General features: G+C 48.7%; 1 protein-coding gene across 3 annotated transcripts in view; it reads right to left on the bottom strand.

The window, feature by feature from the left end:
* Positions 1–15,167, bottom strand: part of Afap1l1 (actin filament associated protein 1 like 1) — a 54,515-nt gene extending 39,348 nt beyond the window's left edge. For 2 of the 3 annotated variants that reach the window (XM_075968513.1, XM_075968512.1), the window contains exon 1: positions 15,045–15,151. In XM_075968513.1, the coding sequence (XP_075824628.1) occupies positions 15,045–15,060 (16 nt within the window). In that variant the 5' untranslated portion in view covers positions 15,061–15,151. Of the gene's footprint in view, positions 1–15,044 lie in introns of all 3 variants that reach the window. The other variant, XM_075968514.1, reaches the window with a different exon arrangement.
* Between the last annotated feature and the right edge of the window lie 9,556 nt (positions 15,168–24,723).

Here is a 24,723-nt window from a genome sequence, read left to right as displayed (position 1 = left end):
AGTTTTAACTACAAATGTTATTAAGAGGGTCTAAGGCTATAGAAAACCCTTTCTTACTTTACATTATTAGGTTGCAGAGAGATGTGTGCATGTTGCTGCCTGTCCTTGTGTTCCTCCCTCTTGACAGCTACACGCTGTTCTGCATCTCTGTGCCTCACCCTGTGCTTGCTCCCTCTCTGTAGCATCACTGTATAGTAAGAATTCAGTTTTGCTGAGATCCAGTGAGCTTACAGAATTCGCTGGAGGCCACAGGTGCCAGGGTGAGATCTTTCTGGCTGCCCACGGTGTGCTGTGTTTTGGTACAGTGGAGAAAACACAGGCACTGGAGCCAGAATCCAGCAGCTCAAATCTCGGCCACCTCCTCACTGACTACATAGCCTTGGTCAAGCTGCTTCATGTGTTTGAGCCTCAGTTTTCTTGACAGCAGGGTGGGTGATCATAACTGCCTGCCTATTGTGTGAGACCAAAGTCTTACCGCCTCGCTTTAGCACGCAAGCACCGTGTGAACTGAGGTTTTGCATGAACTGTAAATATGTGGTGGCCAACAATGGTTCTTATCATGTGGAAGACTCCGTAAAGATTCAGGAGGCAAGGCTCAGTAGCGGTCTGTGCAGAAGCTCAGGCAGAGGTGGAGGGTCGGCACCCAGAAACCTCAGTGCGAGAAAGCAAGCAGAAAAGGATCAACAGCTGCCATAGGCTGCACTATTGGCAAGTAGCTATGAGCACAGGTCAGGCTGCACCAATGGGAAGCCGCTGTGTGCAAACTGAGGCTGCACCAATGGGAAGCCGCTGTGTGCAAACTCGGGCTGCACCAGTGGGAAGCTGTTGTGTGCAAACTCTGGCTGCACCAGTGGGAAGCCGCTGTGTGCAAACTCTGGCTGCACCAGTGGGAAGCTGTTGTGTGCAAACTCTGGCTGCACCAGTGGGAAGCCGCTGTGTGCAAACTTGGGCTGCACCAGTGGGAAGCCGCTGTGTGCAAACTCTGGCTGCACCAGTGGGAAGCTGTTGTGTGCAAACTCTGGCTGCACCAGTGGGAAGCTGTTGTGTGCAAACTCGGGCTGCACCAGTGGGAAGCTGTTGTGTGCAAACTCGGGCTGCACCAGTGGGAAGCCGCTGTGTGCAAACTCGGGCTGCACCAGTGGGAAGCTGTTGTGTGCAAACTCTGGCTGCACCAGTGGGAAGCTGTTGTGTGCAAACTCGGGCTGCACCAGTGGGAAGCTGTTGTGTGCAAACTCTGGCTGCACCAGTGGGAAGCTGTTGTGTGCAAACTCGGGCTGCACCAGTGGGAAGCTGTTGTGTGCAAACTCGGGCTGCACCAGTGGGAAGCTGTTGTGTGCAAACTCGGGCTGCACCAGTGGGAAGCTGTTGTGTGCAAACTCGGGCTGCACCAGTGGGAAGCCGCTGTGTGCAAACTCGGGCTGCACCAGTGGGAAGCTGTTGTGTGCAAACTCTGGCTGCACCAGTGGGAAGCTGTTGTGTGCAAACTCGGGCTGCACCAGTGGGAAGCTGTTGTGTGCAAACTCAGGCTACACCAGTGGGAAGCAGTCATACACATAGCTTTGTTCTGTGCTGTGGCTCAGAGACTTGAATACTTGTTCTCAACTGATGTCTTGGAAAGCTACAGAACCTTACGATATAAAGGCTTTATGGAGGATATATCACCAGGGAGTCGGCCTTGAGTTTTCACTCTACTTCCTCTCTGCAGACCGACGTCACCATCCATTTCACAGTCATGCTTTCTGTCCAGCTTTCGTTCAACCTTCCTTTAGTATCCGAGACCACCTCCCAGTGCTGTCTGCTCGTGACCGCTGTTCCAGTGGCCACCTCCTTGCCTGTGGCTTCAGGCAAGGTATTTAACTTCTCCATGTCTGTTTTCTCATGTGCAGAATGGAAATAATAAGACTGCTGTGAGCATCCAGGAGAGCACTGCACAGCATCCTCATGCTAACCATGCTGAGCCTTATTATGAGCTAAAGCCACCTCAAATTGTACGCCAAATTAGGTGTCTTCTCGTCAGATATTCGGTCCCAGTAATAAGAAAGTAATTCATAAAACTAGTACTGGGAGTGGAATTACTACTTTGTGATAAACCTAACTGTGTGGTTTGTTGACTTTCGGTTTGCCAGAGGAATATGGAAGAGCTGGGAGCTGGAGAAGCCCTAGGATGCTGTAAACAGAGCTTAATGGGTCATTCTAGCGGGAGTATGGAAGACAAAATGTGGAGAGAGATGAGGCCAGCAGAAGCCCGACTCATGAGATCCCAAAGGGAAACAACAACTCTTAATTCTGTGTCCCAAAAGAAAGATGGTGTTCTGAGCCCTGGAGGGCTGGAAGGGGTTGGGGTGTGATGCAATGTTTGTCGGTTGTTAAAAAGCCAGAAGGAGCTCATGTAGGAGAGGAAGAAGAGCGATTGGTTAGAAGTGGCTTAATTAGGACCGGGTAAACACTTCAGATGGAGCAGGTGCCTAAAATAAAGTCCCCTTGCTGCGAAGAGTAGAGCCTAGAAAACTCCCATTTCAGGAGGAGAGAAAGGGGCAGAACTTCAAGTCTAATGGTTAAGTGAGGTTCTAAGTGCCTGTGATCATTGGACATGCAGGCATCTAATTCCATGGCCTGTTTTCTTTTTTTCTTTTTTCTTTTTGTACCCTCCCCTGAGGTCTCCTAGAGGGAAGTCTTGGGACTTCCCTGGCCCAGGGCCAACTTCATAACAACCCAAGACACATCAGAAGGTTTCTGCTAGCAAGGAAAAGTGAAGCAGGGAAACAGATCCCCAATCTGGCAAACAGTCCAAAGGGTCCTTCTGTGCTCACCCTGAGCATCACAGCCTACCTGGATGATCTGTCTTACCAGCTGTGATCACTAACTCAGCACCATTATCAATAGGAACAAGGCTCTCCAGCTGCTTCATGGGTGCCCGCCCCAGTTTGGTCACTGTTCCTACCTATGTTCCCTTCTGAGTGATCTCTGTCCTACAGTGGGCAAACAGACGCTGGCTGAGGAATGTCAGCTGCCTCGATGGCTGGGGAAAGGAAAGAAAACCCATTTGATTGTGGGTGCTTCTCACCGCAGTCCACAGTGTATCCACAATCCATTGTGCTGGAATTTCTTCTACACAGTGAACCTAATGTTGTGGTCTCGGCACTGCTCCTCTACCTAAGGAGCACTCAGCTCAAGGCTCCCCACCAGCCCAGGAGTCTGTCCATCCTTGTAGAACGTTCTAAAAGGATCTGCTGGCCCCTCTCCAGGTGCAGCTGCGGTGCCAATGGGACACACGCTAAGTGAAGCACGGATGCTGTCCTCATGGGCTCACACTTAGTGGAGAAGGACATGGGATAACTCTGTTCTGCAACTGTGAGCAGAGTGGCCTGACCTGTCCAGGAAGGCAGCACATGCCTTTAAAACAACTCTCACAGGATGGCGTGGTGGCACAGGCCCAGGATCCCAGAAGTAGGGAGACTAAGGCAAAAGAGTTTCTAGATCAAAGTCACCACCCTGGGCCACCCACTATAAGCAAGTGTGTATGTGCTTGATGAGTGTGCAAATATGTGTGCATGTGTGTGTATGATGGGTATATAAGTACATGTGTGTGTATGCGTGCACGAGTGCATATGTGTGTGTATGATGCATGTGTGAGTGTGTGCGCGTGTATGAGTGCATGTGTGTGTATGTATATACGATGGGTGCATGAGTGTGTGCTTTTGTGTGTATGCATGCACAAGTGCATTGTGCATGTGTGTGTGTTTTGCAAGTGTGTGTGATGGGTATATGAGTGCATGTGTGTGTATGATGCGTGTGGGAGCACATATGAGTGCATGTGCATGTGTATGTATATATGATGTATGAGCATGTGCATGTGTGTATATGCATTCATGAGTGCATGTACGCATGTGTGTGGGCATCTATGTGTGTTTATGATGGGTGTGTGTGGGTATGGACATACACATACCATGACACACGAGCTGAGGTCAGAGGACAACTTTCAGGTGTCAGTTCTCTCCTTCCACCATGGTTTCCAGGGATCAAATTCTATTAAATGTTGTTAAGTCAGAGGATGAGCAGGGCCCATCAGGAAAGCGGGGGGGGGGGGGAGGCTTAAGGCAGTAATGAGGGGTGATCTGGTTTGTGTGCAGTGCCAACCACATAGCACTATTATGATCATTTCCATTTTGCAGATGAAGAAAAGGGCACACAAATGTTAAACACCTTGCTTGAGGTCACATAGCTTCTAGGCAGTGACGGATGGGGCATAGGTTGGTAAGAGGACACATCATAAGCAAACAACACTGGGAGGTGTCTCAGATATTAAAAAGGAGCTCAAACAAAAGCTTGTAACTCCAACTCTGGGGAAGCAGAGACAGGAGGGTTCCTGGGGTTCACTGGCCACCACCCTAATACTTGGCAAGTCCTGGGCCAACAAGATACTCCATCTCAAGAAGATTCCTCCTGCGGTAGATGGGCACGAATACAGAGACCCACAACTGGGCAGTGTCAGAGAGTGAGAGACCTTGGAATGCTCTAATGAGCTGTCTCCACCAGATCCCTCCCCTTAGGTCAGGAAACCCTGAGGAAGAGGAGGCAGAGGAAACAGAGATTGTAGCGTCAGTGCGGACAGACGACACCTGGGGAACAAGGTTTTCAAGACACAACAGGATTGCTGCACATGTGAACTCCCAGATGTGGCAGTGTGCACAGAACAACACAGGTCTAAGCCAGATGTGGCAGTGTGCACAGAACAACACAGGTCTAAGCCAGATGTGGCAGCGTGCACAGAACAACACAGGTCTAAGCCAGATGTGGCAGCGTGCACAGAACAACACAGGTCTAAGCCAGCTGGGGTCCCAGAGAGAGAGGTTAAGGAGCACAACCCCATTCCTAACCCAAAAGCTGCCCCACGTTGGTAACTGCTCTCAAAAGAAAAATTAATTTTCTCTAATGGAGTCTCACTAGATATACAAACCACACTTAAGAGCAGGCCCAATTGTTAATACAAAACAAACTCAATGGTATTTTTGGAGGGTTTTTTTTCTTTAAATCTCATAATGTTTTGTCTAGGTGTTTATTTATTTGTTATTTATCATTTTATTTTTACCTTAAGATCGTTTGCTTATATATTATGGTTTCCAATTTTGTTTCTGTATGTGAAAACATGTATGTTAACTCACCACCTGCATGGGGGTTTCTTGTGATTTTTCTTTTACTCTTTTTCTCTGTTTTTATTTATTATTATTACATTGATGCCTGTTTTGTATTCTAGTGAGAGAGAAAGGGTGTAGACTTGGGTGGGTTGGGAAGTGGGAAGGATCTGGGAGGAGTTGGGGAAGGAGAACGGTAATTAGAACCTCTAACTATTCAGCAGCTCCTCAGCATGGTCTACAATCCTAAACTCAATTATTTTTCTTGCCAAACTGCACAGTTCTTTGATGCCTCTGCTCTGTTTTCATTTTCTCTCTTTATGGACCTGAAGAAGAGCAGTTAAGAGTAACCACACTACAGCCTGAATGCTCCCGTCTTGATATTTCCTTCAGCAAATAAATTAATCTTTACTTTGGAATTTAGCTTGACTCCAGTTCTCAGGATACAGGCAGAATGTAGCCAGATTCTTGGCCAGATTATAACAAGATGGCCTCTCACCCAGTTCCCAGAGCATCTCCAATCCTGCTGTCTCCCTCCAGTGCCAATAAAGGGTGTACACGAGCAAGAGCCTTAAGGGTGCCAAGGAGAACTCCAGTTCCTCTCTTGCTTATTATGGAAGAAAATGAGATACAAACTTGCATTCCAAGCCTCACTTTGAAGAACTGAACTGCAATGCTTTCTGTGCACAGAGCATCTTCCCATGCCTGCCTGGAGCCTCCTGATGGCTTCCGTGGAAGAAACAGAGGATTAAGCGAAAACAGGTACAGACAGGATCGGAAAGGGGTAACTAGACACAAGCAGGCAGCCAAGGCCCTTGACTCTGGTCGTATCTGTGTCTATAATTAGGCACATCACAAGCAGCAGAGCCTCCGAGAATAGGGCACACCCTGTTGGAGACCAGAGACTGTGTGTGTGTGTGTGGGGGGGGGGGCTCTGTGGAGGCCCTCAAGGCCCTGCTTGCTTCTTGCTGATGTTCTGGGCTGCAGGCATGTGGTTTTGCCTGCTCCTCAGCACCTTCTGGGTCTCTGTCTCTGTCTCTCTCTCTCTTCTCTCTACCTCTTCCCCCACCTGAAATACCATCTGTGGTGTTTCTGAGGGTCTTGGCTACAAAGTGTCCCTTGACACTGTCCCTCTGGTCCTTTACACTTTCTCTTTGATGGGCACCAACCAGATATGATTTCAGGTCTCACTTTTGAGCTTGCTCCCTATAGCCCTTCAGAGCCACACCTGGTTGCTAGCTAGAGGCAAGGAAAAGCCATTAGTCTCTCTGGTTTCCTGGCACTGTCCCAGGAGATTGGTTTTCTTGGTTCAAGTGTAGCTAAAAAAAAAGTCTTCCTTGGATTCATATCAGCAGGATCTGCCCTTAGCACACCCTCCACCAAGAATGGGCAGGAAGGGTAAATATTTATTCTACAAATGAATGAATCTGATTCCATCTTCAAAAGAAAGCTTTTGTATAAATTATCATAATTTCTCCCTCCTAAGATGCCACCGATTTGAAGATGTTTTTTATCTACTGAATAACAGCTTTTTCAGAAAAGGGAAAAAAATGAATAAATTAACATGTCAATTGTAACATACACTCTGAGGTTTTTAAAGAAAAACTCTTTGTACCAATGAAATAATAAAAAAAAGATTGTAATTTTTTTCTTTTGGTTCTGGGTCCCTCAGAAAATAGGTTCTCAAACCTGACTCGGCCGCGGTGATGTAATGCATAGGCAGGTTCCCACAAAGTGTGCAGCAGAGCCTCAGATCTGACCCCTGGGGACTCTAAATCAGCGGGGCTGGCCCTGGCTGCCGTGCACTGACACCAACGGCAGGCTCTGCACAGCTAAGGGACAGGCCTGTCCCCAGAAGAGATGGGTCTGTGTAATGCCACCTGGGGGCTCTGTCACAGACCTTAGGAAAACTCCTACCCTTGAACCTCAGGTCCCCACTGTAAAACTGAGGGAGGGCACATGGTTTCCATGTGTTCTTTTGGCAAAACCCATGGGGTTTGCTTGGCTTCTACTGGTGTGTGTGTGTGCTGTGTTGGGAGTAAGACAGAGGGAGGTTTCTGTGCTCAGTACTCCCATTTCACCCAGTGTAACTCTCTATTGCCTAAAATTTTGTTTGCAAAATAATTCTGAGGCTAAATGTAATCTGGAAAGCAGAGGGAAATAGCCATTCCCATTTCTTGCACTGTTTACAGCCTGTGCTTCATTTCTCAGTGTTCCCAGCAGGCTCCGCACTCTCTCTACACCCTACCAAGAGTGGGCAAACACCTCTGGGAAGGCCTAGACCAGTGCTTCTCAACCTTCCTAACGCTGTGATCCTTTAATATAGTTCTCCTCACGCTGTAGTGACCCCAACCAGAAAATTATTTTTGTTGTTACTTTATAACTGTAATTTTGCTACTGTTATGAATTGTAATGTAAATATCTGATACGTAGGATATCTGATAAGCGACCCCTGCAAAAGGGTCGTTAGACCCCCTAAGGGATCGTGACCTACAGGTTGAGAACCGCTGGCCTAGATGGTTCATGTGTTTTAGGCTTTGCAGGATGCATAGGGTCTGTTCCAAGTACTCAGCCGTGGTCTTGTACCAGCTCATCAACAACACACACATAAGGACTGGGCACAGTTCTTTGCCAACAGCACTAATAAACCTGTTATTGGGCCCGTGGGTTGAGTCTGCTGACCACTGTACTCTGCTAGTCAGTGCGCAGTAATCTGTCAGGTGAAGAAACTGAAGCCCAAGAAGGTGACCCAAAGAGCCAGCGGCTGTGTCCCCATCTTCCATCTCCAATAGTGCACCAGCTTCCTTAACTCACAATGCTCACTTAGCCGCCTCTCCTGCCTAACCAGGACTGTGGGCCTCTGGGAACTACGCGAATGAGAGGAGGTGCTGGGACAAGACAAGTGCTCCGCTGCTCTCTCACAGATCAGTTTTCCTCCAGGTTCTTAGCGGGCTATAAAAAGCCCCCTGGCCTGCCTCCTTGGCAGCAGACTGCTGGTGAATTCCCCCAGCTGGAATGACCGCAATGTGGTGCCACATTCTGTCCCCACCATGGCCTGACAGCTGTGCCAGGGAGAAGGACCATGCCTGGCCAGCGCTGCCCCTCTATCCCCCATGACCGGCGTCACTGGCATTCCGGAATGGAATTTTACATGGAAGGCTAAGCCAGCCTAGGGGCCCTCCTGGATCAGCCTCCTAAGGCCTCTTTAATGCTAAACACCAGCTATAGTGGGATGGTTGGGAGGGGGAAGGCTTACCACCTCAACTCACAAGGCTGCCTGTCTGTACCCCTTCACTGATGGAGGGTGTCCCACAGGATGGTTCAGAGATTCTTCTCTCAGTACCTGTCCCATCCCTACCTTGTGGTCTTTACCTAGTGAGCACTACCCTGCCCCCAACATTCATACAAAACAACAACAACAACAAAACGATGTTAAAGACAAACGGGACAGTATGAGAAGAAAAGTGTTCATACTGCAAAGCAAATATTCAACAGAGCCCAGAGACCACTGTGCCAGCTGCACATCTGGCTGGGGTTAATACCAGAGAAACTATTCAGAATCCTAAAATTAAACAGCAAAAGAACCAATAGTACAGTTAATAAATTAGCTAGTGAAGCACAGTCCTCAAAAGAAGTACAAATGACTACATGGACTGGGGTCATGGTGAGTGTCAACTATAAACACTCAGCATTTGCCGTCGGTTGGACCCCGAGGACATAATGCAGAAAACACTCCTACACGTTGGGATTCGCCTGGAAATGGAACACACGTGTCAGTGAGAACTAGAATCTCCTAAAAGCCCAGCCTCCTGAGAAGGACTGGTAACTGAAAGTCTTAGGGGAACTAAGATGGGGATGTGTCAGAAGACCCCACAGGTAGGCGATGCTGGCCTGGTCTCTTTCAGGAAGGTGCTGAACTTCTGGCTCTTCACCTATGGAAGGAGAATGGCTGTGCTGTCCACTTCCTAGGGCTACTGCCATGGCTGGGACGAGCCCCAGAAGAGAAACTCAAGGATGAACCGGTATCTGAAAAGGAACTCCAGCACCAGTTCTCAGTCTGATGATTCTCCTATCACATGGCTGCTTCTTTCCCAGGGCATTCCCTCCCCAGCCCATAAACTGTCGTGAAGTGACAGTATACATGATGACCCCTGGCACTTTGACCAAAAGTTTTCCATAAATGCTTAGCATCTCACCACTGGGGAGATGTCAAAGCCTCTCAAAGTTGAAAAAAAAATGCAGGGCAGGGTTAGAAGGAATTAGATAGATTCTGGGCTATGGTTAAAAAAAAAAGCCTGCATGGCTATTTATGCATTCACTTTTAGTTTTTTTGAGATAGGATCTCACTATGTAGCTCTGGTTGGCCTAGAGATCTATGTAGATCAGGCTAGCTCCAACTTGCCTCTGCTGGGATTAAAGGCATGTGCCACCATGCCCTGCTTAGTGAGTTAAGAATTAAAAGCAAGAGAACTTTGTAGCTTGTCGGCGTCTACACTGAGTGACAGGTTCAGACAGCAGCGCTCCACTTGGTTGAAAGGTGGGAAAGGCCTTTGAATAGCCCTCAGTTACCTAGGGCAGGCAACAGGAAATCCTGGAAGGGTGTATGAGTAGGGCCAAAGGTCATGGCAGAGCAGTGTATGGGAGCTGTGGTATTCACCAGTGAGAACAAGTTTACCCAAGGGCTTTGCAAAATGCAGATTCCCCAGATCGCATCCCAGAACCCTTGATGGGATCTCTGGAGTGCACTTTCTCTGAGCTCAACGTGGGCATGGTTTGGAGCCCAGGTAGATTAGGGAAACAGAGCTTTAGACACACAGGGAGTAGTCCTTGAGGCACGCTGGATAAGTCCACAGTAGAAACAGGAAGACCCTGTAGGGGGAACAGGATATAGGAGAAGCAGCCACCCAATAACATTTCCCAATAACAGTCAACAGGATCTGGGATCTGACGGCACAAAGGAAGCAATGTGTCGTGATAAAGCCCATACTTCTGTCCTTCAAATCACGATCACCGAAACGACAAATCCTGGTGTGGAAAATGACCGCATCCAGGGTCTACTCAGAACTGGATCCGCTCCCTTTCATTTCTTCACCACCATGATAGACATTTCCTAAGTGCCGACCATGGCGGGAGGAGCTGAGGAGGAGGCTGCGAACAAGCTAGGAAATGCCTGTCCTCAAAGAGCTCCTACCAACATTGCATGCCATGCTGCATTAACTGCAGCTGTGGAAATGACCACCAGCAGCACACGGCGCTCTGAGCAGTGGCGAGCAGAGGCAGCTGGGAAGACTGGGAAACACTTCCCTGGGGAAGAAATGTTTGCACAGTGACTAGGGGCGACAGGAGTGAGGAGGGGAAGGCTCGGAGTACTCAAAGCTGGAAGGAGTAAAACCAGCAGCAGCAGGAGGAAGTGAGCTGTTAGCGGGAATGGAGCAGGATAACAAAGGCCTGGTGGTGGTAGCAGCGGCTGCGGGGGGGGGGGGGGGGGGGGGGGCACTACAAGATGGCGGCGTAGAGTGGGAAACCAGAGAGAGGTTCAAGTCTGCTTTGTACTCTTTCTTTCTCTCTTTACCTTTCACTGTGTGTGTGTGTGTGTGTGAGAGAGAGAGAGAGAGAGAGAGAGAGAGAGAGAGAGAGAGAGAGAAAGAGAGAGAGAGAGAGGAACATACGGTTGGAGGGGGGCATGAACCACACCATACACGCCAAGGCCAGAGAACAACCTGTGAGCCAATGTTCTCTTTCCACCATATGAGTTCTGAGGATCAAACTCAGGTACTCGGGCTTGGTGGCAATGTCTCCACCCACCGGGCCACCCCATATGCTCACTGGTTTTAAACAACTGCCCTGAACTACATCACACCCTCTTCTCCCCAGACTCCATCTTCACACACTGGTCCATCAATCCCCAAAATGCCACGCTGCTGCATGCAACCTGGGAGCCCTGCTCTCTCCAGGAAGGTGTTTCTGGAATCCTCTGGAACATCAGGTGAAGGTGACGGTCGTCCTTTGCCTGTATATTGATTGAGGACTGTTTAACCTCTGCCTCACGGTGTGCGCAGGCAACACTGCTTTATCTCTTTTTCATTTCTTTACTGCGTTTCTGTCTGTAGTCCTCTTCCTGCCTCGGTTTCCTGAGTCTGGGATGCCACCATCCCTCGCCACACCCAGCTTCCAGCTTTGAGCATTTCTTTGATTGATGCACCTCTAAGCGCAGCCCACACCAGCCTTTGGCAAGCTTTTAAGAGAAGCTTCTACAAGACAGTCCTATTGCCTCTCCTATAGGGATGCTAGCCGGAGAAGCGAGCTCCTGTCTCTCCTTCATGGTTTGTCTTGTTCACGAACACCCCCCACTTCCTTTGACAGTTCCCCACACCATTGTGTTGGCAAAAGAAAAAGCTTCAGGCAGGCTCATCTGACACAGTGGGGAATGAGTTCAGAACTTGAGCCCCTGGATGTAAGCTGACTGAATACCGCCAAGCACGTGAGTGCCCCTTGCACACTAAGCTCTGTATACATATGGTTCACATCTATCTCCAAGAAAAGGCAGTCTCACTTTCCACATTTAGCTTCATCCGGGGACAGAAAGTTCACTAGCTTGTCCTGTGGGAGTCGTGAGGCCTACCTGTGTGCTACCTCACCGGTGGCCAGTTCTCTTTGTGTGACAGACATACCGCAGGGAACCCTGTGGGAAAGGAGATTCTATGTCTATGACAGGGCTGTATGAATTCTGCTTTGCTTTCTCCGAGGCGCTATGCTGTGAGAAGAGAAAATCCCGCTTCCCAGGTTTGCTCCTATCCTCTCTGTGGAGGTTTGACGGTATAATTGTGTCAGAGAGCATGCGCAGGGTGACCGAGATAGAAGATTTGGGATCTAGTCTTGTTTTAGGGCATGGCTGTGCCCTTGCCACCATGGAGGTAGTTAGCAGTATGCTTAAAATCAAGGTTGTGTTAAAGCCTTGTTCTGTGTTTCGCACAGAAAGTGACTGCAGATCAATGTCAGTGGCTGTTCTGGATGGACCTGCATCTCCTGTCCACCCCTACCTTCTACCCATTCATATGCTGAAGCCCTAAGTCCCATAGGATAGCATTTGGAGCCAGGACCTTTAGCAGGTAGCTGAGGTCAAAGGAGGTCATGAGAACAGCCATTAAATCTGAGGGAGCTGGTGTGCATCTAAGAAGAGAAGAGGCGTGTGAAAACCCAGAGAGAAGACGAAAGCCAGGAAAAGGCCTCATCCAAAGTTAACCTTGATCCTGGGCTACCAGCTCGGAGAGCTGTGGGAAAAGAGATTCCCGTTATTAAAGACACCTGGTGTTTGGAGCTGTGCCACGGCCAGCTTTCCTGAGAGGGGATAGCCGTTGACCCACGAGCTGTTCAGAGAGCACACAAGGCGAAAAGACTGAACAGGGAGCCTAGGGCCAGTGGTGATTCCAACTGCCGTGGCTGCAAACACTGATTGGTATTCTTGCCCAAGGTGACCCTAGCCTGCCCAAGATCACCCTACCCTGAGGTGGTGGGAGAGGCTAAAATGAGACCTGCCTTTAAAAAACTTTCCTTGATGTGGTGGCGGCGGTGGTGGTGTGTGCATTTACCTAAGGATGTGTGGGGGGGGGAGTGGGCATAACAAAGAAGGCTATGTCTAACTTTAGCTTCCTGTTGTGCTATGGCAAAATACGACGGCGAAAGCAATTTAGGGGAGAGGGGACTTGCTTCATCTCCCTATTCCAGGTGACAGCCAGGGGAGCCAGGGCAGCAGGAATTTAGAGCAGCAAGTCACATCCACAGGCACAGGCAGAGGGAGGAGGCTTGCTTTGTGGTGCCCAGCTCACCCTCTGCCTTTCTAAACAGTCCACACAGCACACATCTAGGGAGTGCTGCTGCTCACTGTTAGGCTGTATCTTCCCACATCAGTTTACAGAGCCAAGGGAATCTCCGTCCCCCTCCCCCCAAGGCACACCCATAGGCCAACCTAATCCAGACAATCCCTCATTGAGATGCTCAGGTCATTCTAGAATGTGTCAAATTGATAAAGCCAGCCATCACAGCTGGCTAACATAATTTCTGAAGTCTTATACTTTATCTTAAAGACGTATTTTGCACGCGAGTTCACAAGACTCTAATCCACGTTTGCTTTCAGCACAGTATTAGAAACTGTCTCTCAAGGGAGAAAACAAGATGACTTGGTCGTGTGCACTCTGGCCACACACCGCTTTACTCTAGGGTCGGCATGGCCTTTAGTAGATCACAGAGTGGTGCTGTTGTGAGAATTTTGCAGGATTCTTTTTAAAATAGACATTCTGGCCAGGTGGGGGTGGCGCACGCCTTTAATCCCAGCACTCAGGGGGGAGGCAGAGGCAGAGGCAGAGGGAGGTGGATCTCTGTGAGTTCGAGGCCAGCGTGGTCTACAGAGTGAGTTCCAGGACAGCCAGAGATACACAGAGAAACACTGTCTCCGGGAAAAAAAACCAACAGAAAACAAAAATCAAAAATAGACGTTCTGATGCATTAGTTTGAGATGCATAAGATGCATGCTTCATCTCACTTGATAAACCACACTGGTCTGTTCCTACCATGTGCCAGACACTGTCTCACAAGCTCTGCTTCCTGGCTTCTGGAACTCACTTCCGGTCAAGGGAGCAAGATCCAGGAAGCTAATACTACAAAACTAACAGGACCCTGTGAGAAGAGCTGTGCGGGGGAGAAGGGAAAAAGAGGTAGAAAAGGTCAGAGTCCTTGAATGCTCAGGGAGGTCCCACCTCTTAGCTAGTGGTCTGGAGACGGCATTTTGAAGTGGCCCCATTGATTGGTACAGGGAATCAGGCAGGACTGTATGTGACATCTGAGGATGACCCTGGCTTTAGATGTGAGGCTGGAGCGTTGGGGGAGAGCAGAAGGAATGGGAAGTGCCTACTCTGCTTTTCTGCCCTGGTGTGTGGGTATACCCTCGACCAGAAGTCAGTTAACAGGTGAAAACTGCCTTCAAATCATGCCTCAGCCTGCTTTCCTGAGACCCCGAAGGAGAAGGCGGATTTTGTGCTGGAGAAGGGTGGTGAAGAGGACGGGGTGGAGGGTCCTCTAAGGCCCTCTGAACTTACACACCTGTTCAAGCGCTCCTCCCAGCCCAAACCCTCCCTTTTGCCCCTGGGGCCCGCAGCAGAGCAAGCAAGGGGGAGGGTTGTTAAGTTGATTGTCGGAAGGGAGAGGAATTTTCCATTAACAGCAACAACAATAGAAACTGCTTCTGGTAAAGACACAACACTCTGTTTGCCAAGTGCCTTCACACCTGTGATCTCTGGATTCCAGAGGTGCCGCCTGAACCCAGGCATTTGACACTACCCCCGTGCACAAGTAGGCACACGCCTGCTGCAGTGTCCTAACCTTTATTAAGGTGCTCTACCCACCCCAAGGCCCCGGGAAGCCTTTATCTTTGCCCCGGGGTAGTCCCAGCTGCAGTAGTCTGCAGGACTCTAAAACGTCCACCAAACACAGGCAGACGCGCGGAAGCGTGCTCAGGCAGCCCTTCTCCCAAAGCAGCTGAAAACTTCGGTGTCCTGGGGCTTCTCCTAGAGCACACAGTAGGAGCCACAAGTGTGGCTGTTCTAGGACTATAACCTGTACCCCTATTCAACCTTCTCCCTCCTTGTGGCGAGGAGGGGGTAGTTGGCTGACCTCAAGAGTCTTTCATAAAGTTAGGAAATAGAGTGCTTAAACACGCCAATTTCCCACTTATGAGGGGACTCAGACCTAGGCCACGACACACACGGGATTGCTCCTGCTGCAGGAGGCACCTGTGCCCAAGTGTCTAGTGCCAGTCCCGCCAAGACCCACCGCCACTTCTCCCCGACTATCTCAGCTCCTCTCCACTCTCGGATCTCCCAGGTCTCCCTTCCCGTCCACCGCCGTGGTGCCACTTACCCCGGCCTCGGTCCATGGCGCCGGCGGGGATCCCGGGGAGCCCAGCCCAGGGCGCAGCAGCTGCCGCACGGGCGGCGTGCGCTCTTGGGGCTGCCCCAGCGGCTAGCTCGTCCCCTCCCCCAGACAGGATGCTCGCAGGACGCCCCCGCCCCGCCCTGCGCGCTCCCGGAATAGACCCGTGTACGCCTCGCCCCCTACGCCGCCGGTGTCCCGGTCCGGCGCTGGCCAGCGCCACGCCCTGCTTTCCACCGCCCTCCTGTTGGGCTAGTAGGGACAGCCTCACAGCCCACACACTTTGGTGCCGAGCCCGGGTTACCGACCTGCCTGGACCACTCAGTTTTGCTTGCCCTCTGCTAAAGTCAGAGAAGCTAGCCACTTCACTTTCCAGGCAGGCTGTGTCTGTGGGGACTGCCTTAGGACTGCTTAGGCCCACCTTTTTGGCTTTAAGTTTATCTCCATTTCCAGAAGTTCTTTCCTGAGCCCCTTCCAGCCTAGATAGCCAGGCCGGCAAAAAGACAACAAAGGAGCGAGAGAGGAGTGAGAAACAATAAACAAAGATCTTCAGAAAGAAAATCTCCCAGGAAAAAGACTAAAAAGACAGGCGGTAGATGGGGCCCACTTTCAACTTTCGGAGTTCCTAATGTACTAAGATGTGAAGAGATATCAAGCCAGCGTGATAGATATTGCAGAAGCGAAGAGTTTTAACACCGAAAATACAACACAGTGCATGCCTCTGAAGGTAATTACGGGATGCAGAAAATGAATTGCTACAGCCCAGCCAAGAGAGGTAGTGTGAAGTTGTATAAGAGTGTTAACTCTTATTTCTGGTAGATGCACTGCAGACAAGCCCAATGCTCAGACTCTCTTCCCCAGCTGTGCCTCTGATTTGACTGGGCAGCGACTTTGTAGCATATCGGATGTACTTGAGACACTCCTGTAAAGACATCGAAGCAAGAATGGCCATTTTGTATTTTCTTCAGCTCTACATATTTCCTCTGTTGGTTTTACCTGCAGGTTGAAATTAACATTGTCTTTGCAAAATGACCCCCGTAGTTTGTGTAGTACATGTGTGTGTAGAGTGCTCAGACGGAACTTGATGTGTTTAAAAAAAAAAGTCTTCTGAGTTTTTTTTTCTTCTACCCAGGTACTGCGTGCTATGTCCCATCTGCGAGGCCTGCCTGCCCATCTGTGCCCAGAGAGACCTCAAACTGACCTCACAGCGCTGTTGGCAGGGCAATGAAATGATGATACAGACCCAGTTTATACGCCATAAATAGCTATGAAAATGTGAGCCATTGTTCGTTTCCAAGCTCCTCTTTGTTCCTGCCCGCTTTTCCAATTTGAAAAGGTCATTTTCAGTTCTAAAGCAGCTAACCAACAATGGCGAGTGGATTTAGCATCCTAAGTTCACTGCTTGAACTCTGGAACTTGGAAGTCATCTGCGTATTCGAAGTTCCCAGGTCAGCTCACTACAGTGTGCTGCAGCACAGGGCATCGAACCCAGGGCTTTCCTCAAGGCAAGGCAAGCGCTTGACCTTGGAGCACCACTCCAAGTTTTTATCCCCTCCCTCCCTCCTTTCCTCCCTCTCTCCCTCCCTTCTTTTTCTCTTTTAGACAGGTTTCTTCCTAAGAAGCTCAGGTTGGCTCCAAGTCATTAATCTCTTGCCTCTTGCTCCAGAGGCTGGAGGTACAGTGCCAGGCTACTATGTCCTCTGATGAAATAACTTTCAATCAACAGTATAAAATATTACCATTGCCAAATAGGTGGAGGTTTTTCGTAGACATTGTTTTTAAAAAGTAGAATTTTCAAAAACTTTCAAGGATTTTGAACTTTTATTCAAATAATTGGAGCAAAGATTTCATAAGAATTTGCGTGTTTTTATGGGAGTGACCTATGTAGTAGGATTAACTGAACTATGATCTAGGAAATGCATAAAAATGAGAGTGGACACAATCCACTCACGACTCTGAGAATTAATGAGGTTTGTAGGAGGTACAGCGGCTCTAGCTTAGCCTGTAACTTCGTCTGCTGGAACTGCTGACCAAGTGGGCTGCAACTTGGTAGCTGTCAGAATGAGCCAATGAGATGCATGTAGAAGATATCCGTGTATGAACACAAAAGAATGAAGAATTGGTTTTCTACACTTTTTCTTTAAGAAGGAACAAGAAAATGATGCCCATCAGTTCCCTTAGGCAGCATTGATTGGGATCTGTGTAAGCTGGTGTTGAAAGGACAGGTGTTAAGTAGGAGTGAGCCCCATCTTCAAGGAATCTATGAACTAGAAGAGGGGGTAATTTTAACACATATTATACTGTAAAAAATACACGAGAGAGATCCAGGGCTTTGGAGTCCATGAAGACAAAGCAGTGGCTTCTTACTGATCATGGAGACAGCACTAGAAGGTAGGCGTGTGCTCGGGAGTCAGTTGATCTGAATGTGTAACGAGAAGATAGCATGACCGGCAAAGAAAACAGTGAGTGCGAAGACACAGAGATAGAACACGGCAGGACTGTCGGCAACGCGGTTTGCATTGGCCAGATCACGGGGTATCAGGTGCTAGGTAGGAGGACAAGGATGTGAAGGGGACTGTTGATGTCTAGTATTTAGTTCCCTCTTCTGTTTCTCCATATGTAACTCTGGCAAACATTATGAAGACTTGCCTCATATCTTCTTGCTTGCTGCTGAGTTTCCCAGGTTCACCTGGTGCTTGTCGAGAGAATTCCACACCCAGAAAAGTCCAGCTTTGTAAAAAGATATCGAATTCGGCTCCAGGGAACAATACCAGGAAGAAAACGTTCAGCTCCCTTCTGCTCCTGGTCTTGTGAAAACAAATGATAGTCCCCAGACTCCCTCTTCGCTTATCAGGTAGAACAGGAAACCCTGGGAAAGAAAAATTTGGAGTCTGAAGGGCTCTTGTATCAGGGGGAGAAATACTGTCACCTTCTAACCTGTCATCTTGCATCCCGGGTCAGCTTCCTCTGCACTTGCCAGAGTGACCTTTTCATGACCCTAAGCAGACTATGCTATTTCCCTCTTTAAAAAAAAAAATTCACGTTCTCCTTTGCCACCAGAGGAGCATTCGACTTCCTTGTTACAGCATTCAGATACCTTCTTTGCTGAGCTTGTAGAATCTCGGGGAACTCCAGGAAGTATATGAAACTGGACCAAGGGGGATCAGATACGGGGTTGGAGTTGTTGCTGTGTGAATCTCAGTTCTTCCACTGTGTCATCAATTATAATTTCTTGCTTACTTACCCATCCTTGGCTCCAGATCACTGTGTGGGTGAGTGCTGTGCCTTACTCTGAGGTCCCCAGATCCCAGGTCAGCACTCTGTGTCTAGTAAGTAATGAGAAAGACTTAGGACAAGAGTCGTTCAGTAAACTCATGGCACCTGCAAGGCCTGCTGTCACGGACTATTGCTAATGCTGAGTCCAGGCCTGCTATCCCTCTGGGATGTGTCTTATTGGTATCTATTTTTGGAAGGAAATGCAATTGCAAGGTGTCTTATGGAAATGCCCTGGGCTCTCCAGGCTCCTGTGTGCACCAGGGGCCACATAGCTTCCTCTCCCACGTTCTTTGTTCAGGGTGATCCCCAAGCCTTTTGCTTGAGTGTCTGCTGGGTGCTGGCTGCTGGATGAAAACCTCTCTTGTTCCACACAGCACAATGTTGGCATTATAGCACTGGTCCAGGGAAGTGACACATGCCTTTGGTCCACCCTGGGCCCCAGTCACAGACAGCAATCTGGTGACAGCTGCAGGGAGGAAAGAGGGTGAGGGAGCACTCCTCTTTGCTGAGAGCCTTTATATTCCTGCTCCAGGCTTTGTGGTTTATGTGCAGCCTGGCTAGGGGGCTCCTGCTGATCTCAGGGCTCAGGCTCACCGAGGCAGAAGCTGTGAGGCCAGAGGAAATGTTTGAAGGACCCTTTGTCATTGTGTCCAAATGCCTCATATAGCCTGGCCCCACCCTAGGTTCTGCCCCAAGGCCAGAGAACAATGCCCCTCGAGAGTGACCATACTCTGAAGTCCCCAGGGGTAAAGGGTTGTTTGGATTGCTAGGGACACAGGTAAAGCAGGGCTCTCCCCTCCCCTTTAGAGGGGGAATGGCTAACAGCTCAGAAACTAAGATTTTTCACATAAACATTAAAAAAAAGTTGTATACATACACATGTGAGCTTATGTGTGTCTGTGTGGTGGCCAGAGGACAACTTAAGGGAATTGGCTGTCTTCTCCCACCATGTGGGTCTCATGAGATTCAGGTCATGTAACTTGGTGACACACCTTTACCTACTGAGCCAACTCAACAGCCCATACGATCTGTTTTGACGTAAGAACGCTGGTCACAGGCTGGGGATATTGTTCAGTATGTGCCCAGCATTCCTGAAAGCCTTGGGTTTGCACTCCAGTGCCACACAAACTGAGTGTGGCCTATAATTTTAGTATCAAGGAGGTGGAGATGGAGGATCTGTATTTCATGGTCATTCTTGACCATTTAACAAATTTGAGATCAGCCTGGGATACATGGGGACTCTGTCTTAGGAAAAAAAGTCGATCATTAATTTCTCTTGTTTTAGAATAGTGGTTCTCAACCTTCCTAATGCTGTGCCTCTTTAGTATAGTCTCTCATGTTGTGGTGACCCCCAACTATAAGATTATATTTGTTGCTACTTCATAATTGTAATCTTGCTACTGTTATAGATTGTAATATAATTATCTGTGTTTTTCGATGGTCTTGGGTGACCCCTGTGAAAGGGTTATTTGACCCCCAAAGGGGTTGTGACCCACAGGTTGAAAGCCACTGTTTTGGAATATCAAGAACCAGCTAAGCCATGCCTGTGGGCTGTATCTGGCCATGGACTCCTTCCCTTCTGGAGTGCCTGTCCACTCAGGACAGAATGCTAAAGCAGAAGCCTCCTTTTCTGAGACGCTGACTATTTTATTCAGATGCTCAAGGCTCAAGGGAAGTACTGGGCTCCGGGGTCCAGAATGAACTAACCTGGATCTAGGAAAATCCCAGAGCTGAGAGAAAACAGAGACACCAGCCTATCTCATCTTGTCCTTTGTCATGTGGGGAGATGGAGGCCAAGAGCATGTAGAGACTTTTAATAAATCACACAAGGCCTTAGGGCACGGAATAGGGAACAGTAGGGCAGGAATCCAGGCTCCATGACATCTTTGCTACAGTCCCTGGCCTGTCACTCTGCTCATTGTGTGTGGAACACAGTGGCGAAGAGCTAACCATTGGAAAGAGTCTTTGCAGTCCAGGGCATGACCGTCAAACCTTCTGAACTAGACCTTCCTCATCTAGGCTAATACAGGTTCCTAGCAGAGTGACAGGAAGATTTAAACGTGTCTATGTCTGTTGAATGCCTGGTGCCAGGCGTGACATAGAGCGAGTATTCTTCAAATGCCACTTGACGATTTAGGGAGGTAGCTATTCAGTGGTTAAGTTCAAGTCCTGACTTTACCCACATGCAGCTGTGAAAAACAGGATGCATTGCTTCCCAAAGGCTCAATATGTTCATCTGAAAACTGAGGATAAAACAGTAGCCGGGACACAAATGAGATCAGAGCACAGAGCTCATCTGTTGGAAGTCTTGCCATTATGTCATTGGTGAGGGTTTCCTTTGAGGAAGTTGTCAGAAGCTTATGGAAATAGTAAGGAAATCTTGACTACATAGACCCAGGCTGCCCCCTGCAGGAAGTTTCTTATGTCAAAGCCCTGGCTATGGAACCAATTCGGCCAGGTTCCTGACCCCTGCAGGAGCACCTGGGCTTCTGGATGGGGGAATTGCCAGGCTTTCAGCGCTTGCTGCCACCGAGGCTGATGAGGAGTGACATTTTGTACAGATATGAAACAACAAAACCAAAGCCAGGCAGTGGTGGCGCACACCTTTAACCCCAGCAATTGGGAGCAGAGGCAGGCGGATTTTGAGTTTGAGGCCAGCCTGGTCTACAGAGCAAGTTCCAGGACTGCCAGGGTTACACAGAGAAACTCTGTCTCAAAAAACAAAACAAAAGAAAACCAAAATCAAATGAATGGCTAAGATATTTCATCAGAAGGACAAACTTTGGGTCACGTGGAGTTTGTTCTGATACAGGTGGTCCAGTGTGTTGGGGAGTGGGAGGAAGGCTCACTTATGTGTATTATAATCACATGTGGCACTGGGAACCAGAGATTGCATAAGACTCTAGAAATCCTTTTCCAGGGCTGAAAAAGCAAACTTCTAGTCCTTCACATCGGCTTTTCCATTTCCCTAGTGAGTCCTCCCATCCTGCCATGAGCTTTCACAGGGACGGATACAGGCACTGTTAGGTTGCTGGGGTCACCCCTTACATGGCCAGCACACGAGACTACACTGCCAACGCTAATTCACCTCCTTTGGTGGAACTCTGAACAGCTTAAACCATAAGGCTGATGTAGAGAGAGCTGCTTCTAAAGAGAGTGCAGAAACTCTCTGTCTGTCTCTGTCTGTTTCTGTCTCTCTCTCTCTGTCTCTCTGTCTCTCTCTCTCTGCTGCAAAGGAGGCTAGCAAGCTTCCCTAATAGCCGGAGAATCCAGAGTATGCCTGATAACTGGAGAATCAAGCCTGTCTCCCTGCAGTTCCAGCAATGGTCCAGAGGGGGCACTCTTAGCCTGGGGAAACAATGATTTGAGACTGCTGGAGATGGTGGCGAAGATGAGAGTAGTGTTTAGGTGGCACAGCTCATGTCAACTAGGAAATGGTCACAGACTTAGATGACATATCATATTTTAGTTTTACTTATGTGCACACTTGTCTCTGCTGGCCTTTGGTGTCTTTTGCCTGTGTCCCTCAGGTCTAGCGGCAGGAGGAGTTAGTAAAAGGTTATGCTTCTCATAGATTGTACATTTTGCTCATTTAGAGCCCCACTCCAGGGCAGCAGCTCATAATGGTGGACGTAAGTGAGTGTTTGCAACTGTGTGTCAAAACCTTTAGTGTTGAAATGCTTAGATCCTCATTGCACACAGGGCACTGATGGAGCGGGCGTAGCTCTGGGATGTCAATTGCTATTAATTTTTAAAAAAGTATTAAAATATTTATGTATGTAGGTATTTTGCCTGCATGTATGTCTCTGCACCACATGTGTGTCTGGTGCCCAGGGAGGCCAGAAGAGAGGGTGTTGCATCTCCTGGAACTTAACTTATAGCTGCCTGTGAGCTATCATGTGGATGCTGAGAACTGAACCTGGGTCCTCTGCGAAAGCAGCAAATGCTCTTAGCCATTGAGCTAGCGCTTCACCCCCCACTTGCTACTAATTTTTAGCAATGCTTTGTTTCCCCATTAGTTTTTCCTAGCTGTGTTGAATAGCGGCACTTCTAGCCCACGTGAAACTCCTCTGCGGCCTTCCGTAGCGGGTGTTCGCATCCCTGTGCCTGCAGTCTACTAAGGGCAAGTGTCCCTGGTGCAGCTGATCAGGCTCCCCGTCTCGATGAACATACTCAAGACTCTGTTGGTCTGTTTGTAGCTACAAAGTGCGGCTATCGCTGGGTTTAATTATAACCTGTGATATTGGAGGCCCCTAACACTGTGTTCTGGCTTGTTAATGTAATGTTGCCCTCCAGTATTCAAAGAGGTTATATATATATGGGAAAATACCCTTCTCCAAGAACCTCGGAATGTCCGACAGAAGAGGTTGAGTCTGTCCTTAAAAGACAGATGGCTCAGGGCAGAGTGTCTCACTTTCACTGCTGCGCAGCTCTCAGAGAGCACATTAAATTCAGATGCCGAAGGGGAGGCCAGGGCAGGGCCTGCGGTTCTGTGTTCCTCATCAGCATTCCTGATTGGAGATGACACTCTTTATCGGAAGAGTTGGATCAATCCTTCCTCACACTCGTTATTAATAACCACAGAGCAAAGTCAGACTATCTGTACAGAACGTGGAGGAATGGGGAAGGTATCTTCTAGGCCTTCTGCGTGCCTACCTGGCTATTATGGCCCCTGCCTACCTGGCTACTGTTGGGAAGATATTTGTACGCTGTGTGAAGATATATTGTTGTGGTTAGTTTAATAAAGAGCTGAACAGCCAATAGCTAGGCAGGAGGTATAGGTGAGACTTCTGGGCAGAGAGAGGAAGTAAGAAGAGGTAATCGAGACACAGAGGTGACAGGGAGAGGAAGTAGGGGGTGCCAGATGGAAGAGAGGTAACGCCATGTGATAGAATGTAGATAAATGGGCTAATCTAAGTTATAAGAACTCATTAGGAACAAGCCTAAACTATAGGTTGAGCTTTAATAACTAAGAAGAGGTCTCGCTGTGGTTATTTGTGAGCTGGCAGCCAGCCCAAAGGAAAGGCTGACTCCAGGCTACCTCTGACATCACTTTTTCCTTTCCTTGTTCCACTCCATCCTCACTCCCACCAGATCCTCAGTAGGACAAGCTCCTGTCTACCCAATGCCTTGCATGCACTGTTTCCCTCTGCCTAGAATGTTCCTACTTCCACTTTCTCTGCTGACCCATTTCGTCTTTCGCTAGGTGTTTGAAGGGAGCTCTTTTCCCGGGGCACCCTGTCTGCTGACTCTGTAGAGGTTGTTTCCATGTACCGTCTTTTTCTGTTTACTCTCTGTAATCCAGGCTGGCCTCAAATTCATGGAGATCCACCTGCCTCTTCTTCCCAAGTGCTGGGATTAAAGGCGTGCACCACTATCGCCGCCCACCTTTTTCTGTTTACTTAGAACTTGTTTCTCTTCTAGACCAGAATGCAGGAGGCACGTCTCCCATACTGTTTATCTGGCAGCAGAGGCCCCAGAAGCAGACATTTGTTGGGTGCATATGTAGGTAGGAACAAAGATATTCTTGGTATCATTTTGTGCATTTGAACCACTTGTCTGGAAGGGAAGGAAAGTGGAAGAAAAGTAGAAATATATCCCTTTCTTTTTTTTTCTTTTAAAAAGAAACTGGGTCGGATGATGGTGGCTCACATCTTTAATCCCAGCACTCGGGAGGCAGAGGCAGGTGGATCTCAGTGAGTTTGAGGCCAGCGTGGTCTACAAAGCAAGTTCAGGGACAGTCAAGAATATTGCACAGAGAAACCCTGTCTCGAAAAACAAAACAAAACAAGCAAACAAACAAAAAAGGAATTGGTGTGCACAACTTTAATCCTAGCCTTAGGGAGGCAGAGATGGCTAGATCTTTGTGAGGTTGGGGCCAGCATGGTGTACACAGTGAGTTCCAGGATTCTAGGACAGCCAGGGCTGTTATACTGAGAAACTCTGTCTCGAAAAATATGTATTGTGTCTCTGTGTGTGCATGTGTGCACATACGTGGAGGTCAGAGGACAAATTATGGAAGTGAGTTCTCTCCTTCCACCACACGGGTCCCAGGCATTGAACTCGGGTCATCAGCATCTCACCTGCGGAGCTATCTCACTGGAGCAGAATTATTCTTGCTAAAAATTATAGAATAAGAGGTCAGGAAAGAGGCTAACCCATGCCACATTTTCAAATTTTCAAGATTATTCATTCCTTCATTCATTTATGTGTTTCTGGGGGAGTGTATGCACACATGTGTGCTGGTGTGTGCACCTCTGTATGCATGTGGAAACCAGAAGAGAATGTCTCTGTCTGTTCTTTCAAGTCAGAGGCTCTCTCCGAATTAGAACTTTTTTTTTTAAGCTGGGCTGGAAGTCAGCAAGCCCCAGAGATGCCCCCAGTCTCCCCT

The sequence above is a fragment of the Microtus pennsylvanicus genome, chromosome 4 (genome assembly GCF_037038515.1).
Source record: "Microtus pennsylvanicus isolate mMicPen1 chromosome 4, mMicPen1.hap1, whole genome shotgun sequence".
NCBI classification, from domain to species: domain Eukaryota; kingdom Metazoa; phylum Chordata; class Mammalia; order Rodentia; family Cricetidae; genus Microtus; species Microtus pennsylvanicus.
This window is presented reverse-complemented; position numbering and strand designations above follow the sequence as displayed.